The sequence below is a fragment of the Biomphalaria glabrata genome, chromosome 10 (assembly GCF_947242115.1).
Source record: "Biomphalaria glabrata chromosome 10, xgBioGlab47.1, whole genome shotgun sequence".
NCBI classification, from domain to species: Eukaryota; Metazoa; Mollusca; class Gastropoda; family Planorbidae; genus Biomphalaria; species Biomphalaria glabrata.
Window position 1 is genome coordinate 6,417,522 of NC_074720.1, and position 18,706 is coordinate 6,436,227.

The window sequence follows — 18,706 nt, forward strand, 5'->3', positions numbered from 1 at the left end:
ACTGAGGCCCTGGTCTACCGGACCTGTGTGTTGAGCGCCTTGCTCTGCGGAAGCCCGCTCGTGGCAGGAAAAAAAAGCTGAATGTCTTCCACCTCCGATGCCTAAGGCGGATCTTAAAAATAAGGTGGCAAGAAAAGATTACCAATGAGGAAGTGCTACGAAGAGCAGGGTGCCAGGACATCCGCTCTGTTATCAGCAGCAGACGCCTTGGCTGGCTTGGCCACGTTCGTAGAATGCCAGTAGGTCGACTTCCACAAGACATTCTGTATGGCGATCTAATAGAAGGCAGGAGAGCCGCTGGTCGCCCACTTTTACTTTTTACGGATGTATGCAAACGCGACATGAAGCTCTTCAAAATCGACACTGGCAACTGGGAAGAGGTGGCATTGGATAGATCCACATGGAGAGAGGGCATAAAGGAAGGGTCTCTGATTGCAGATGTCATACACAACAGAAGCAGAAAGAAGGGTGAAAATGCAACGGCGCCTGGTGATTACATATGCCCAACCTGCGATCGCAGCTGTGTATCAAGGATTGGCCTCTTTAGTCACACAGGAAGTTGTAAAGGGAAAAGATCGTCTCTCGAGACGTAACGTAAAATGCCACATCCAGATTAGTAGAAAATTAGAAAAATAAATAAATAAACAATTAGATAAATAAATAGATAAATAAATAGATAAATAAATAATTTGATAGATACAACAACCTATCGATAACCTATCGATAAAGTAAATAGTATGCTGTATTCAATAAAAAAAAATATTTTTGTCAAGAAGCTGGATATCAGATGCACAAAAGACTTGAATGGTTTCTTTAAGAGTCTTGAAGTCAAGGACTCCATATTGTGAGTTGTGATCCTTTCTGTCGATTGTGCTCGCTTTCAAAAACCTTAATTAAGTTAACCTGGCAGAGGACATGCAATTACTTGAAGCAATTACCGCCCTCTTAGCGGAAATGACGTCACTTAGTGCACACAGGTAAAAAAATATAAAAATAAATAAAGACCACTAGACCGTCTCGCAGACATGTCTAAGAACTCACGTTCATTCATAGTACCTTGTGAAATAGAGGATTGGTGGTAGGGGGGGGGGGGTTGTTGTCTGTGTGTTAGTGAATCTAGGTAAACATGAAGGAAGTCAAATTTTAAGTGTTTTACTGAGTGCTTCTCTTAATTCTTTTCAAGTTCTGTCTTTTTCTGTTCTCTCTTGTTCCCCACTTCTGTCTTTTTCTGTTCTCTCTTGTTCCTCATTTCTGTCTTTTTCTGTTCTCTCTTGTTCCCTACTTCCGTCTTTTTCTGTTCTCTCTTGTTCCCTACTTCTATCTTTTCCTGTTCTCTCTTGTTCCCCACTTCTGTCTTTTTCTGTTCTCTCTTGTTCCTCACTTCTGTCTTTTTCTGTTCTCTCTTGTTCCCTACTTCCGTCTTTTTCTGTTCTCTCTTGTTCCCTATTTCTATCTTTTTCTGTTTTCTCTTGTTCCCTACTTCTGTCTTTTTCTGTTCTCTCTTGTTCCCTACTTCCGTCTTTTTCTGTTCTCTCTTGTTCCCTATTTCTATCTTTTTCTGTTTTCTCTTGTTCCCTATTTCTATCTTTTTCTGTTCTCTCTTGTTCCCTATTTCTATCTTTTCCTGTTCTCTCTTGTTCCCTATTTCTATCTTTTCCTGTTCTCTCTTGTTCCCTATTTTTATCTTTTCCTGTTCTCTCTTGTTCCCTATTTCTATCTTTTCCTGTTCTCTCTTGTTCCCTATTTCTATCTTTTTCTGTTCTCTCTTGTTCCCTACTTCCGTCTTTTTCTGTTCTCTCTTGTTTCTCATTTCTGTCTTTTTCTGTTCTCTCTTGTTCCCTACTTCCGTCTTTTTCTGTTCTCTCTTGTTCCCTACTTCTATCTTTTTCTGTTCTCTCTTGTTCCCCACTTCTGTCTTTTTCTGTTCTCTCTTGTTCCTCACTTCTGTCTTTTTCTGTTCTCTCTTGTTCCCTATTTCTATCTTTTCCTGTTCTCTCTTGTTCCCTATTTCTATCTTTTTCTGTTCTCTCTTGTTCCCTATTTCTATCTTTTCCTGCTCTCTCTTGTTCCCTATTTCTATCTTTTCCTGTTCTCTCTTGTTCCCTATTTTTATCTTTTCCTGTTCTCTATTGTTCCCTATTTCTATCTTTTCCTGTTCTCTCTTGTTCCCTATTTCTATCTTTTTCTGTTCTCTCTTGTTCCCTACTTCCGTCTTTTTCTGTTCTCTCTTGTTCCCTATTTCTATCTTTTTCTGTTTTCTCTTGTTCCCTACTTCTGTCTTTTTCTGTTCTCTCTTGTTCCCTACTTCCGTCTTTTTCTGTTCTCTCTTGTTCCCTATTTCTATCTTTTTCTGTTTTCTCTTGTTCCCTATTTCTATCTTTTTCTGTTCTCTCTTGTTCCCTATTTCTATCTTTTCCTGTTCTCTCTTGTTCCCTATTTCTATCTTTTCCTGTTCTCTCTTGTTCCCTATTTCTATCTTTTTCTGTTCTCTCTTGTTCCATACTTCTGTCTTTTTTCTGTTTTCTCTTGTTCCCTATTTCTATCTTTTTCTGTTCTCTCTTGTTTCTCATTTCTGTCTTTTTCTGTTCTCTCTTGTTCCCTACTTCCGTATTTTTCTGTTCTCTCTTGTTCCCTACTTCTATCTTTTTCTGTTCTCTCTTGTTCTCCACTTCTGTCTTTTTCTGTTCTCTCTTGTTCCTCACTTCTGTCTTTTTCTGTTCTCTCTTGTTCCCTATTTCTATCTTTTCCTGTTCTCTCTTGTTCCCTATTTCTATCTTTTTCTGTTCTCTCTTGTTCCCTATTTCTATCTTTTCCTGCTCTCTCTTGTTCCCTATTTCTATCTTTTCCTGTTCTCTCTTGTTCCCTATTTTTATCTTTTCCTGTTCTCTCTTGTTCCCTATTTCTATCTTTTCCTGTTCTCTCTTGTTCCCTATTTCTATCTTTTTCTGTTCTCTCTTGTTCCATACTTCTGTCTTTTTCTGTTTTCTCTTGTTCCTTATTTCTATCTTTTTCTGTTCTCTCTTGTTCCATACTTCTGTCTTTTTCTGTTTTCTCTTGTTCCCTATTTCTATCTTTTTCTGTTTTCTCTTGTTCCTTTTTTCTATCTTTTCCTGTTCTCTGTTGTTCCCTATTTCTATCTTTTCCTGTTCTCTCTTGTTCCCTATTTCTATCTTTTTCTGTTCTCTCTTGTTCCCTACTTCTTTTCTTTTCTTTCTCCCCATTCGTGTCTTTTTTTCTCCCTACGTTTCTCTTTTTTCTTCTTTTGTCTCTTTATCTTTCTCACTTTCTCTCTTCTACACTTTCTTTCTTTCTTTTTCTATGAGCTCACCCCTCTCTCTCTCTCTTTCTCTCTCTCTCGCTCTCTCTCTCTTTGTACTTGTCTCTGTCTGTCTGTCTGTTCTTGTATATCTCACAGCATAGTCCGTTTTATTCTGTTTCTTGTTCTCTGTGTCTTCTGTCTGTCTGTCTGCCCATGTATATCTCGTTGTATAATCCGTTTCATTCTATTTCTTGATCTACAGACTCTCTCTCTCTCTCTCTTTCATGTTCTGTATCACTATCACTTCCCCATTCACTCTATTATTGATGTACAAAGAAATCAATATTTATCATACGGTGTTTTTGGACTGAACGAAAAATCAAATTTGTGTTTACTAACTTATACAAAGATAAACGTCCAGGGACAAATACGTTGTGATACAACACTGTCGCCGTTTAATGCAAGCTTTTACAAGTGTAACAATTTTCATTCTTTTTCTTCTTTTGTTAAGCCATTTTCTGATCGTACGTCGATGTTTTCGATTCGATCTGAGGAAATCGATCTTATTGATCTTCTATATCAGTCTGGATATTTCTCTGTAAGCACCCATTGACCGACTGCTTTTGTCATGTCGAAGGTGCTCCCCGGGGGGGTTGGAATTCAAAGTTAAAACAAATATAAAAAAAAGCATACATACACACACACACGGTCTATAAGAATTGCTTTGGGTAGACTTCACATTATTTGTGACATGAGCTGTCAATGACATTGAATTGTGGAGACAATAGGAGCCTTTACTTATTCGGAACAACGCGGGAACTTAATGAAAAGAAATGAACGGATCGATAGATCGAACTCAATGTTTGTATGATAACCCGACGCTATGTGTTTATGTTTGTTACTTGGCGATGAAAAAGAAAAAAGGGGTGGGGGAGGAGGCTATAAAGGTGTACAAATAGATAGAAACAAAAATTCGAAACGAAGTCTCATTTTGGCTGCCTGGTCGTGCGGTTTGCGCGCTGGACTGTCGTTCAGATTTATCGACGGTCGAGGGTTCAAACCCTGCCCGCTCCCATCCCCCGTCGTCCTGCGGGAGGTTTGGACTAGGAAGTAAACTATCTTCAACTCTGAAGGAACATCCGAAACATGTAAAACAAACAAAACTCTTTTAAAAACGCTTGATATTAAATACCTCATATGGCCATATGACATGGTCTTGCTGGATTGCAAGGACCTTCCTTCAGGGAAAAGTACCAGGAAAAAGAAGAAGAGACAGAGAAAACGATGGGAAGACAACATAAAAGAATGGTCGAGCCTGCCATTGAAAGAGGTTCCAACTAAGGCAACAGACAGAGAGGAACACGGAGAACGGTCGACAAATCCTGTGTGGTGCCCCAACTATCCAAGCCACTAAAGGTATAGGAAGGAAGAAGGAAGGAAAGATAAAGAACGAATTACATTTATTGTAATTTAATTGATTCAAACTCAGGACTTCTTGTTTATTATCTATTTATTTATTGGAGAGAAGAGCTCCCGGGTCCAGGCCTGTTCATTGGATAAAAGCCTTTCCAACGATCAGCGGGATATTGGCGCCTTCGGTGGCGACTCCCTACTGGACTTTAACCGAGGTTTATTTTCTAAGCAGTTACCTCCTAGGCATTTATGTTATCACTCTTGATACGACTAATGGTGATGACAGCGACATCATCGATAATAGGATTATAGGACATGGGCTCAAACTGAGCGATGACATTAGTCATTCCCAATAGTTGAAGATCCATAGAAATAATAGATGGTCACCGCTAGAATCGTGGGGTTATAACAAGTGAAGTAAGATAAAATACTTGTTAAGAAAAAACGAAGCTTATCTAAGGGGAAGAACTCCCCATTTACAGCCATATTTCTCAATACTCTAAATAATAGATGGTCACCGCTAGAATCGTGGGGTTATAACAAGTGAAGTAAGATAAAATACTTGTTAAGAAAAAACGAAGCTTATCTAAGGGGAAGAACTCCCCATTTACAGCCATATTTCTCAATACTCTAAATAATAGATGGTCACCGCTAGAATCGTGGGGTTATAACAAATGAAATAAGATAAAATACTTTTAAAGAAAAACGAAGCTTATCTAAGGGAAGAACTCCCAATTTACACCCATATTTCTCAATACTCTAAATAATAGATGGTCACCGCTAAAATCGTGGGGTTATAACAAGTGAAATAAGATAAAATACTTTTTTAAGAAAAAAAAACGAAGCTTATCAAAGGGGAAGAACTCCCCATTTACAGCCATATTTCTCAATAATCTAAGAGTCATTTTCTTTTTTTTTTATATCAAACAATATTAATTAATTACCACAAAAAAAATAAGATTAGCTACTGTGCATCTTGATTGATTCATGTTTCGTTACGAGCTGTAAATAATTGTGGAGAGTTTTAACTTGGTCTGAGACTAGGACGTGGGTGAACTAACGTGTTGACAATTTGTACCAGACAGGCCGAGTGAGTTGATATAAGCTTTGTAGAAACACATTATAAATGAACTGAAAAGAAATCATAGATCAAATACAGTTTTGACCGAGATTTGAACCAGAGACTAAGACTATGGCTAAAACTGCTTTAATGATCCTTATGTGAATTTGCTGTGATTACAAGGACTCTTCTCTCATATAAAGACAACACATCAGAAACATACACATAAGTAGAATAGACACAACATAAAGAGTTCATTCAGTGACTACACACAGTCCCCCCGGTTCGGAAGCCAAGCGCCTTACCACTTATCCACATCGCCTCCAAATATGTGTAGCCTGAAGTTTTAGTATCTATTTTAGGTCTACTACTATGTTTTAGTCGTGACGTCATCAATTACGTCACAAAACGACTTTTGTTATTGTTGGCGCACCTTGGATATTTTGATCACATGACAGAAACAAATCAAATAGGATCAAAGACTAGACTCAATAACTTCTTGTAATAAACAAATCAAATAGGATCAAAGACTAGACTCAATAACTTCTTGTAATTAAAATCTAATCACACCTTATGTTTGACATTATCTTTGAATATTATTATATTTATACGGATGTTCTATATAAACTGTAGTAAAGTCGAGTTTATTTTGTTTTATAAAAGGGATTTTTCAGTTTCAGTGTTAATGTTTTTTAAATGAGTTGTTTCATTGAATGTGAGGCTGGACTACATAGATATTTGGGGTTTGACCACAACCTCGCAATAACATCCGAGTATACTAAAAACTGATACATTTTTGTAGGCTAGTAATGTGGAGCACGGTCTTGCCTCTAGCTGCCTGTGAGGCTGGACTAGATATTTGGGGTTTGACCACAACCTCGCTATAACATCCGAATATAATTAAAAACTGATACGTTTTAGTAGGCTAGTAATGGGTATCACGGTCTTGCCTCTAGACTAAACTGAATATTTTTAATGTGATAATTGGCTCAGGCAGGCCAATCCCAGTCTTTACACTAAATGCAATCCACAGTGGCACAGAACCTTGAGAGGCTGTGAATAGCAGATAGTCGTATGTTTTTATTCGAGGTTTCCATTTCCTAGACTGGCTGCAGACCACGGCTATAGAGCCCAGTGTGTCCAATATCCAAAATGCAGTAGGCTTATTGCTCTTTAAGATTCAGTGTTAACAATGAAGACTACTAGAATTAAATCTAGGTCGAATATTAGCAGTCACACACAAACAATAGGCATCACATCTTATATAATACAGATGTTACTTCAAAAAGAAGATGATTACGTCCTAAGCGTCATGCATCTAGTCATGCATATTAACAAATGACCTAAATTCTGCCAAGTCACTGGTTTTCCTGGCTAGCTCAGGCAACCCATTCCATGCTCTGATAGCACTAGGGAAGAAGTAGTATTTGTACAAATTTGTCCTAACATATGGGACGAGGAATGTGCCTTTATCTTTGTGTCTTTCAGAGTATTTTATTAAATTTTGTTTTTGTATTTGAAGATTATGGTTCATTGTTTTATGTATAACTGCTACTTTACTTTTGAGTCTTATATCCTGAAGGCTTTCTAAATTTAGTGATTTTACTAATGGTGTCACTCTAGTCAAATGTGAATATTCGTTTGTTATGAATCTGACTGCTCTATCAAATGCACACATTTTGAGACTCGCTGATTACACAACAAGAGCAAGATAAGAACACACAAAAATCTGTAAATATTTCTGCCGGACTTGAGACAACATGGCGACACGGCTATGACTTGTTGTGTGATGGCCGGCTGAATAACCGGGTAAATTTTCTTGACACAACAATCGCACGAATCACTCACTCTCTCTGGTACGAATCACTCCTCCTGGTTAGATTCACTCTCCTTGACACCTAAAATTAAGAGTCGAACTATTTGTCTTTTGTGTTCCCTCTGGTCATTATCTAAATCAATAACGTTGTCAGGTTCTTTTTTCCTTTCTATTCTATTGTATAAGAGCGTTTTGTGCTACAGTAAGATGGTATCATAAGAAAGAAGCAGGAAGAATTTCTCCTTCTATTATGTAATAAGAATCTGTTGGTTTTTTTTTTCTCTTTAGAAATAATAAGGATGGATTTTACTTTTAGAGATATTAACCAGACAGAAGACTTTGTCCCAAAAGATGATTCTAATTTTCTGTACAAATGTGATTATTCATCTACATGACACGGAGATACTTCACCATAATTCATTCCAGACAGCTATGTCTAAATATGGGTGCGTGGTGGTTGAGCATTTGCTTCCGAACTGAAGAGTGTCGGGCTCGAATCCCTGTAAAGACTGAATTGAATTTTTTTTCTAAGCCGCTGAGTCCACCTAACTCTGACCTAACCTTGGACGTTTTGTTGGCGACATGAAATCCTCATTAATCTTCGGCAATAGAAACAATTGAAATTTGTACCCTCAGTCCTATAGATACAAGATCTGAAAGAGGTTCTTGACGACTAAGTGATGCTCAAAATGTTTGGGCCTGGGTTTCTTATACATTTCTGACAAGCATGTTTTGGGTTGAATGTCTCTCCGAAAATAGAAATGAAGTCTCCTCTGCTTCAGTGCGCAATGACAGGCAGAAGTTTTTAAGGCCTGAGCCGTGCCAGATGCTTGGATAGTACATTTAATATCAGTGGTATCTGTAGCCTACTGGCTGTACCCCTACTAATTAGTTAGCATTGATTGTATTACCTTGGAGACAACAGCCGAGACATAGACTCTCATAAGACCAGGAGCGTAGCTCGGAATTTTCCATCATTTGAGGGCCCGTGGGGGTTTGACCTCTTTGGGGGCCCCTGCATTTTGCGTAATATTTAATATTTAATGTAAAAAACACTAATTCAAGGGACCCCCCTCAAGATGGGGCCCTGGGAGATTTTAAAATTCTCCCCACTCCTCCCCACCCTAGCTACGCCACTGCATAAGACCTAGCGCAACAAAAAAATATATAATTAAAAATACTTTTTTTTTAAAAAGATTAAGGGAACAAACCACACAATTTCAGTAAGAGCTGTCAATTTTGTAAGATTTATTTATCTTTTTCCACATTAAAAACTGAATTAAGAAACACTACATATGTAACTAATTGCAGAACCTACAGCTCTATACAATTTAAAATTAGAAGACTAGAGTGGTCGTCATTTCTACATATATATAAACCTGTGTGGTCCCCTTCACCAACTTCATGTGGAACTCTCCCTTCATAGAGAACATTTGAGTAGGGTATCCACTTAAAAAGAGATAGACATAAAAAAGAAGACGCTCTTATTTGCTCGGAAAACAAAACCCCCCAAAAATCCCAGAAAGACTTCAAAGCATTCCTCTTGGTGTTGCAACGACTTGTAAACGCCTGAAGGCCATTCAGGTACAGTTGGCAAAGTAATCGATCTTACAGGTGTGTGTCCCGAACATGTAAAGAGTTGTCTGCGGCTGATGTTGATTAAAAGCGAACAAATCCATTTGGTTCGTTTTAGTTGTCCCCCCTTCTCGTTTTACCATTGTACCCCAAAACCTTGATAGATTGTGTGTGTGTGTGTTTGAGTGTGCGTGTGTGTGAAAGACAGGTAGAGACAGAACTATTAAAATTATGCAGTTCACTTGTTAAACAATAAAACAAAGCAGATGGATTTAACAATTTGTGGCATGTTTGCCCTGTACCAGATCATTTCTTGGGCAATCTATTGTTATGAACGAAATATAAAAGACCATACACCAAAGAGGTATAGTACGGATGGCTTTAGAACAGGGGTTCTCAAACTGTGGGTCGCGACCCCCTTGGGGGGGGGTCGATTGACGATTTGCCAGGAGTCGCCAAAGACCATCGAAAAAATGGATTCTTTTTGTCTATTCTTCTATTGCTGTGTGTATTTGCGGGGGGGGGGGGGTCGCGGCAGATTGCGGGATTGTAAAAAGGGGTCGCCGAGCATAAAAGGTTGAGAACCGCTGGTTTAGGACAAGAGCAAGGGGTTTAACACATCACAGACATAGTATCTCTTTAAAAAAAAAGCAAACTCTTTGAGTACTATTAAATGTGTTGTTGTTTTATTTCCTCATACTTTTGTATAGTGTACTTTTGGTGCTATAAACATCAGTGCGCTCTGATCATAGGTCTTTGTGAAAAAAAAGGGGGGGGGGGGTAATTACAAAAATGTTTTCGTCTTGTCTTTAGTCGCTAACCAAACACCACTAAGCTCGTGTCGGGATTTGAACTCAAGCTCTCTTGATAGGTGGCCAAGCTGATTATGCCACTTAGCATACAAGTTCAAGTTTAAAACTATTACGGAATAGTGCCACTCAACAATAATGGCGGACGATTTGGAATAATGGAGGAAGATTTGGGCTTAATGTCGGTACATACTATCAGTCACGTGGGCAGAAGATTTATAGTGTTTAGTTTTGGACGCGCCATTTCTGACTAAGTAAACCGTTACGTTGTATTGATACATTGTTGCGCCCTTTGATATTGGCTTTTGTCGGGGCTGACTTCTCCTGCAGTTGCTGTGGTTTAAGGCAATGTGGACTCTGCTTTTAGAAGTGAAATGCAGGCAGAATGTATTCCTTACTCCACTCCCTTCAGTAGGTTAATCTGTACAAATGCATCCTTAATCTATATAGTGACCCAGCTTGGGCAAGACCTTGTTAACCTACATTGAGACCGACTGAGCCGACCGACCATTTTTGGTGCCAGAGTTGGGCAGTGATGTACCCGGCCTCTGAGTTGTTATGTGCCGCCTATAAACTGGACATGGTGCTGCCAGGTGCTGAGTTTTGTGTGTTTGGTAAACTTGCATAACTGTTAACCACTATAGGTTTATAAAACGTCCGTTTAGTGAATGCATTTAACTTACTTTCACTTAATTCCTTCATTCTGAAGAAATGCCCTAAATCTGCAAGTGTTTCTATGTGTAGTAATCTAATTTAAAAGAGTCGTTTAGCTTAAGTGTATAAGCCAAACAGATGTATACAAATGATGGTTCTAGTTTTTATCTTAGTTGTTTTAAAATTGTGGTAACTATAACTTATAACTGAATAACTGAATATGTTATTTTATAGCTTTTATATAGCGCTACTTTCATGCTTATAGCATGCTCAGAGCGCTTTTGGTCCAATCTCATTTGTGGACCAGTGGGGGGGGGGGGGGTATCTAGGAGTTGGTTTTCGTGCTGCCTTTAGGCGCTCAGTAAAGTTGGCCCAATTAATATCAATAGACTAATTTTTTTAACATGTTTCATCTTGATCTTTATTTATCCTTTATGCCAATGGACCGTTGGGGCATCATACACGATTCGACAACCGTCTCCATTCCTCTCTGTCTTTTCCATAGACAGACCTGTACATTTCTTAATGTCTACACCCCTTCCAATATGTTTAAAATTCGTATAAATGTTCATTTTTCTAATGCCTCATTCATTGGTCAATCAAAAAAAATAGCAACGCAATGTACCTCCTGACCCCAAATAGGTCAACAACGCTACACTGACCCTAACAACGTCCGACAAGGCTACCCAGCTCGTTATTGTCGTCGCCGCGTGGCAGTCACATCTATTATACTGGGTGAACCCGAGTGGCCAACGCTCAAAAAACATTCCTCAACACAAGTCCGTAAACATCCTGACGAATCAATAGCAGAATAAATCCATACATTTGTGGGGTTGGTTATTGTTGCCATTGGGTTTCTATGAAGTCCCTGCAGTGAATCATAAAGATAAAAGATTTTTACTTCATCAATTTTATATCGATTTCACAGCATTGATCTTCTGGGATATGTTTATGTTTTTTTTTATTATTTTGTTGTTGAAGATTGTTTTAAGACTATACCAATAACATTCTAAACGCAGTATATTATAGTTGTTGTTGTTTATACCAAACATAATTTAACAAATAATAAATATAAAAAAAATCATCTCCAGATCCAGGGCAATATTAGTAAAGCAAAAAGTAAAGACTTTCAGATCATTCGATCTATAGATTGGATGATTTTAAATTTTAAGTCATTTGTTTCTTTGGCCAACGGTTAACGAGCAGGGTATCATGGGGCCGTCACAACGACCAACCACCTTTACTATCCCCAACTAAAGTCAGGTACCCATACGACTTGGGTGGACTCAGGGGCGCCCTAAAAATCCCGAAATTCAAAATCCCAGTCTTCACCTATATTCGAACCCAGGATCCCAGGTTTGGAAGCCAAACGCTTATATACTTAACCACCGCGCACGATAGGGCATTATTATTAAATCTGAAATAACCAAGTACTGTGATCCTGAGAATTGACTAAATGTTATATTTTATCGCCTAACATTTTTTACACACATTAAGGATAGTATCAAGGGTGACTACATGGTCGCGAGGTATGCACATCGGACTGTCATTACGATGGCCACGAATTCAAACCCTACTTTCATCCCCTAATGTCCTGCTGGACGTTTGGTCTAGGACGTAATAATCGTCCAGTTTAAAGGAACGTCCTAAACTTATAAGACACACACATTGGGATGTTCAACTCTTAAACAAGGCTCTGTACGCCCAAAACGAGATCCGTATGTTAGAACTGGCTATTGAAGTAGGAAAGATAACTCCTACTTCAAACAACTGCTGCCTTGCAGTTGATCTGTTTAAATCAAGAGCTACGAAAGCGCATCCAGTGCTAAACCACTTAACCACCTGTTCCCCCATTGTTTTTCTAGATCTATAAAAAATTAATAAATTTCATTTTTTGTTTGTATTTTTTATAATTTACTTGTTTTTGCAAAGCAAAATAATCTTTAAAACGGAACCTTCAAAATAAGAACAGATAACTCCTCTTCCGTACGTAACTTTTTAGGATTATCTGCGCTTGTGTTCAATAAATATGAACTTATACCCTCTGTTATTGAATCCACATGCCAGGGGGAGATCATGAAGTTACCGACTTAATCCTTTTCAGAGGAGTGACGTAACCAAGCCCATACCCGAGCTTAGTATACGCCTGATGTTAACACTGCATCTGAATGTTTATTACAGGCTTGCGCGTGCTTAATATCACGTGACAATATCGCGTCATTAAACGACGAGCCACACCCCCCAGAGCAAAGTCTTTCTGTGTGCTAGATCAGTGTTTCCCAAACTTTTTGACCTCTGTGTACCCCTGTTGTAATTTTTGTAATGCTGAGTACCGCTCGCCCCCCCCCCCCCACCCCAACCACACTTTAATTTATTAACAGGAACTAACAAACGGGTATTTTTAAAAAATCAGCATAGTTAATGAGGTGCAACGCGTACCCCCTTCCAACTCCTCCAACATCTTCACGTACCCCACTGGGGTACTTCACTTTGATAAACACTGTGCTAGATAAATGCGTGTTTATAGTTCATGTTGTCTCTTAGACTCGGCGTAGTCTCAAGCTTCCTAGACTGCTGTTTCTAACCGACTAGAGTGAGAGAGTTTGATAGAAGAGGAGGAGGGGGAGGGGGATAGAGTGAAGAGACTGCTGGACGTCGAAGAGGTAGTCTGGGAGGAAATCAAGCAAGGAGGGGCTTTTTGGATAGAGAGAGTAGGGGAAAACGGTGGTTTAATGTTATTTGCTGAGTAAATTGAAGGCTTCATCATATTTCAGTAGGGATTTTAAGAGAGAGAGAGAGAGAGTAAAATGAGAGGGGGGTATTGAGAGGCTAGAAGCAGAGGTCGCGAAGGTCATGTGATACGAAGCACGTGCATGGAGAAAGTTGACGTCATACAGCGGTGTTTAAACACTGAAGCGCCCTCCCTCCTCCCCTGGTGTCCACCTGAAATCGAGGTTCTCACGTTCAAGTAAATGGCCTCGTGCTATCAAACGTTGAATGATCTATCGACACAGTGCGATGTCTGCGGGCCACTTGGTCCCCCCCACTGTCTAAGATGCATTTCTCAAGACGGGCACGAAAAAAAAAAGCATCGCTTACGTTTCTTTGCACGAGTTAAAGTGTCCAACACAAAAGTGACAGACTCTGGGAAATGGGGATTATGGGGGGAAAAAAAAGTGGGGAAAAAAAAAAGTAAGCTAACAGAGCGAGCCATAAAAAACTATTGCAACGAATGGAATGATGGATGGCGTAGTGGATAGAAAGACACACAGACTGATGGAATCGTCTTTAAATCAACGAATCTTAAATGTTTTTCTCTATAACCGAAATAATAACAACATTTCGCCCTTGTATTATTAAGGGCTATGTCATTACCCGATGATATACAATATACGTGTATCGAGTACTAAATAGTTAATGACTTTCCGACCCCAGCTCCCTTTCCTCGCCACAATCGGAAGATGTGAACCCAGCGACATTAAAAAGATTCCACATTTAGACTATAAACTCGGGGTGAGTTTGGCCTTTATAGACCTAAAAATATCGTGTATCATTAACTTCAATATGATCTAGTTTTCAGGTCTAAATCTTGTTCCGATCAATGACCTCAGACCGAACACGGGAATTTCCGTGCAACCGACATTTTTGTTGTTGTTTATCTTGGTTTAAACTGGGTTGATTTTTGTTTTCATTCCAATGAGAAAAAGAAGTAACTGACATTGGATTTTATCAAGATACAACATAAGGATTAATTGGTATAGTATTTTTGTTTTAGACCCTCTTGATTCTAGGTAGCTACGAATGATATATTTTTATTAGCTCATTAACAATATGAATAATGTTAATAATGTTCTATTTGTGTTTAATACGGGTGTGGGCTTCACAAATGATTGTTTAAACTAAGTATAGTGCTTTAGACACTGGATCGGGCTGCTTCGGGATGCATGAATCAGCTATGAAAACTAATGATTTAGCAAAATTTAAGTCACTAATTAAGATACAAGCCTAGATTAGATAATATGCTAACTAATGAAGCCCACAAATGTGGGCAGAGGATTCGCGGTGCAACAAATTTTGAGCTGGAAATGGCCACGAATATACTAAAGCAATCTCAAGGACGGTAAATTAAACGTCACTACAACTACACGCCAACTACAAAATAAAGAATTCAGCTATAATATTAACCATATTTTCAGACAGAACATCAGAATGAAATTCTATCAAAGACAAATGACTGAGAAAAATGGAGAAAGAAGGTTGACAGATCGTGTGTGGTACCCCATCGGTCCAGCAGACGGAAGGATAGTTGAAAGTGAATTTAAATGTGAACCTGGCCTAAAAAATCTAAATGATGTCTTATAATGAATATCTAATTGATCTAATTGTTTTATACAAGACCAATCTCTTATTCTAATCCTGAAGATAATACAAGAAGAAACAAGAAACAAATACACATTTCCTTAAAAAAAAAATGTCCTTTAGTTCAGTGTTCTATTGAGGTGTGATTTTGCAGTTCACGTGATAATATTAAATCTACTTATTAATTGTTATGTCCAACTTATATGCATATAACATTTTTAAATGTAGCAGTTAGTATGGCAGAACTTACTTAATTTAGCAATATAAATGTTATAAAAAAAATTGACAAAAAATCTAAAACCATCTGGATAAATGTGTTAACAATATGACGTGAAACCATATCCCCTACTAAATAGCCTCCCGTGTTTGTTACTATTAATAGTAAAAAGTTGTAAAAGTGGTGTACTTTTATGAAAAAAAAATGCTTGCATAAGTAATTTAAAAAATTAGTTTTTTCGATTTCAGAAAAGAAAAAAGTAGCCGTTGCAACCGAACTTTGAATGGTCTAAAATATTATGATGTCGGATTTTCACAATTTTTTCTAGTTTATGAAATCTAAACGGGACGGACGGACCGACGGAAAGACATTTCACACAAAACTAATAGCGTCTTTTCCCGTTTCGGAGGCCTCTAAAAATAAAACTTTTCCTCTTAATTGAAATTATTTTGTGCTAAAAAACAAAACAAAAACGAAAGTGCTTAGAAAAGTTGTTTCTGCAGTGCTAAAGAGGGCACAGAATTCATCAGATATCTTTTAAAAATAAAAATTCTCTTCCTTGATTATTTTGATGCTTTTTATTCTTAAAGAATATAACCAGAAATATTTCAAATTAAACATATATATAAACAAAGAGAAGTTAAAGTTTGGTTAATATGAAATCTTTAGTGTTGCTTCTTGCTAAAAAGTTTTTGAACAATTTTAACGTGAACTGTTGTGTAAACCGTAAACTTATGTTAGTGTCTTATGTGATGTTGGCAATGTCATCTCTTCAGTACTGAATTTAAAAAAAAATGCTGAAAAACTGCCAAAACTAAAAAAAATAAATTGGTGCATAACTTCAACTTGATTATTGTTTCCGAATACAGGAATCTTGTTTTGGGCTAGCTGGCTCAAAGCTCTGCATAATAATAAAGTGTTTGATCCTAATCACTTAGAATTGACATTTAGAAAAATTATGGATTTTAGGGTAGAGAATTATCTAGTTTTATTTTCATATGCTTGTACAATATTCAGGCAGTATTCCAGAAATGGGGAGTTGGGGGTCAGGGATATTTGATATTGTGTTGATTGTTCTGGGGTAGAGGATCCTTATATCATTTTTCTGTCTCTGGTGGTTTCAATAGTTAGGTAGTATGTCTTTGATATTAAATAGTATTTCTATTATTATTATTATATTTTTAGGTTAATCACTTTTCAATTGCTTATGATTTAATACTTGTGAATTATGAGAACTTACAAATAAAAAACTATATAAAAATTTTTAAAAAGCCCAAAAAAGAGGCAAGAGGGCCCACAAAAGAGGCATATAAAGCCCCCCCCCCCCAAAAAAAAAAAAAGAGGCAAAGAAAAGAGGCCTAAGGCCCAAGGATTCCTATGATGACAAAGCTAAAATTGAATAGCGCAAATTCTGATGTTTCCTAAAAAGTTTAGGAGAGAGAGAGATATAGATTATAGGCACGAGTTCTAGTTTGACAGGAAATGTTTCTTGAACTTTGAGACGATTGATAATGGCCAGCGGAAGAAAGAGGCAGTCCATTTCTTTGCTTTGTTACAAATCGACGAACAAAACATCCACTGGGATCCAGTAACCAGCCCAAAGGCGCCTCAACAGCCCACGACACTGACAGCACAAAACGTCCTGAGAAAGACTTGTTTACCTCGATGTTTCATTCACGTCATTTTGTATGCGAGCATTTCGTTCATGGAAGAGAGAAATAGAAGCGAGGGCAGGGGGGGAGGCTGTCAGGGGGAGTGACTACAAAGTGACATTGATCTAAACCACACGCTAAATATTCTTCATGTCGTTGGAATGATATTTAAACCTCGCATCACATTGAAAAGTAAAGGCTGGGTTTCTTTTGTTGATTTTCAAGTTTCTATGGTAAAAATGTGTCATCATTCTTCTTGTTAGTTTCTTACGGAGGAGGGTGAGGATCTTTTTCAGGGCGCTAAAAGCTGAAGCTGATACAGTCGGTTATAATAAACAAAATGTATATCCTAAGCGAAAATATACATCTGACTGGCTGATTCATTCATTTATGTATCAAGAAAAATCAGCAACTATTGTTCTGATTTGTATGAAATTTCGTACACAGGTTGTTGTATATTTAACCTTTTATGTTCCTGCTAAGGAACTATTTTCAAAGATTCGCAGCATGGAACGCCCCAAATAAAGCAATACATTTATTATTATTAATGTAAAACTCGTATTGAAATAAGTATATAGTTTGTCCATTGCGGTTCGATGATGATCGCTTGTCATCTAGGGGGTTGAGGGCTTTGCACTGTGGTTTTGTGCCTCCTAATGTGGCTTGTGAGATTTTCAGATGCGCAGGTTTTTCCATCTGGAACTTGTGTCATTGACATGGCTTTTGTTTTTATCTGACGCTTTTCTTCTACCAGCGCTATTCTCTTGTCCTCAGCAATTTGTGCACCAGTTTTCACAGCGCGACGCCAGGATGCTTTATCGTGTGGGTTCGACTCAAAATGCGGACGGCTTTCAGGGATGCTTTAAGAGTATCCTCAAACCGTTTTCTTTAGTCTTCCTTGTGAGTGTCATGACATGCGATACTGTGAACTCATTCTATTTATTTTAGCAACGGGGTCAGGTAAAAAAAAAAAGTAGCAGGAGTAAGCACGTGCTAATTATAATTAACCAATTAGAGAAAGGGATCAGGAAAAGAAGTCGCACAGGTCAGTTTCTAGAAGGTCATAGAAATATTTAATAGAAGTTTCCAAGATTCTAGAAAAGACGACCATAAATTGGAGGAGGGGGGAATAATTCAGTGGAGGTCCTAGAGAGTTGTTGCGGGTCATAGAGCTGTTGCGGGTCATAGAGCTGTTGCGAGTCATAGAGCTGTTGCGAGTCATAGAGCTGTTGCGAGTCATAGAGCTGTTGCGAGTCATAGAGCTGTTGCGAGTCATAGAGCTGTTGCGGGTCATAGAGCTGTTGCGAGTCATAGAGCTGTTGCGAGTCATAGAGCTGTTGCGAGTCATAGAGCTGTTGCGGGTCCTATAGCTGTTGCGAGTCATAGAGCTGTTGCGAGTCATAGAGCTGTTGCGAGTCATAGAGCTGTTGCGAGTCATAGAGCTGTTGCGAGTCATAGAGCTGTTGCGAGTCATAGAGCTGTTGCGAGTCATAGAGCTGTTGCGGGTCATAGAGCTGTTGCGAGTCATAGAGCTGTTGCGAGTCATAGAGCTGTTGCGAGTCATAGAGCTGTTGCGAGTCATAGAGCTGTTGCGGGTCATAGAGCTGTTGCGGGTCATAGAGCTGTTGCGGGTCCTAGAGTTGTTGCGGGTCCTAGAGTTGTTGCGGGTCCATAAGTACTAATAAGTCTTTGAGTACTTTATATGGTTGAAGTCAAATGTTAGTAAAAGTCAAGTTTCAGTTCAGAAGATAGAGAAGCTCAAGTTGTTCAGTTGTATCTATATATTGAAATATTGTTTTGTCGTGTACTGTTTGTTATTATTTCAGTGGTTTTGTAAGACTAGATGTCAAGAAGTTCTTTAGTAGGAGAGAAGAAGCAGAGGCCTATCTGCA

The 18,706-nt window shown here is 38.3% G+C and overlaps 2 protein-coding genes across 2 annotated transcripts in view; both read right to left on the reverse strand.

Moving 5' to 3' along the window:
- The window catches only part of LOC106051433 (uncharacterized), a 245,402-nt gene that overhangs the window by 123,528 nt on the left and 103,168 nt on the right, over positions 1–18,706 (reverse strand). The window lies entirely within an intron of this gene.
- LOC129928648 (uncharacterized) lies at positions 2,041–3,276 on the reverse strand. Its single transcript, XM_056043752.1, has one exon. It carries the CDS (start codon positions 3,219–3,221, stop codon positions 2,127–2,129), a length of 1,095 nt encoding a protein of 364 aa, XP_055899727.1. The 5' UTR covers positions 3,222–3,276; the 3' UTR covers positions 2,041–2,126.

What these genes read in the sequence shown, in the direction of transcription:
- LOC129928648 (XM_056043752.1), bottom strand. Translation starts at nt 3,221, where the DNA reads ATGGGGAGAAAGAAAAGAAAAGAAGTAGGGAACAAGAGAGAACAGAAA.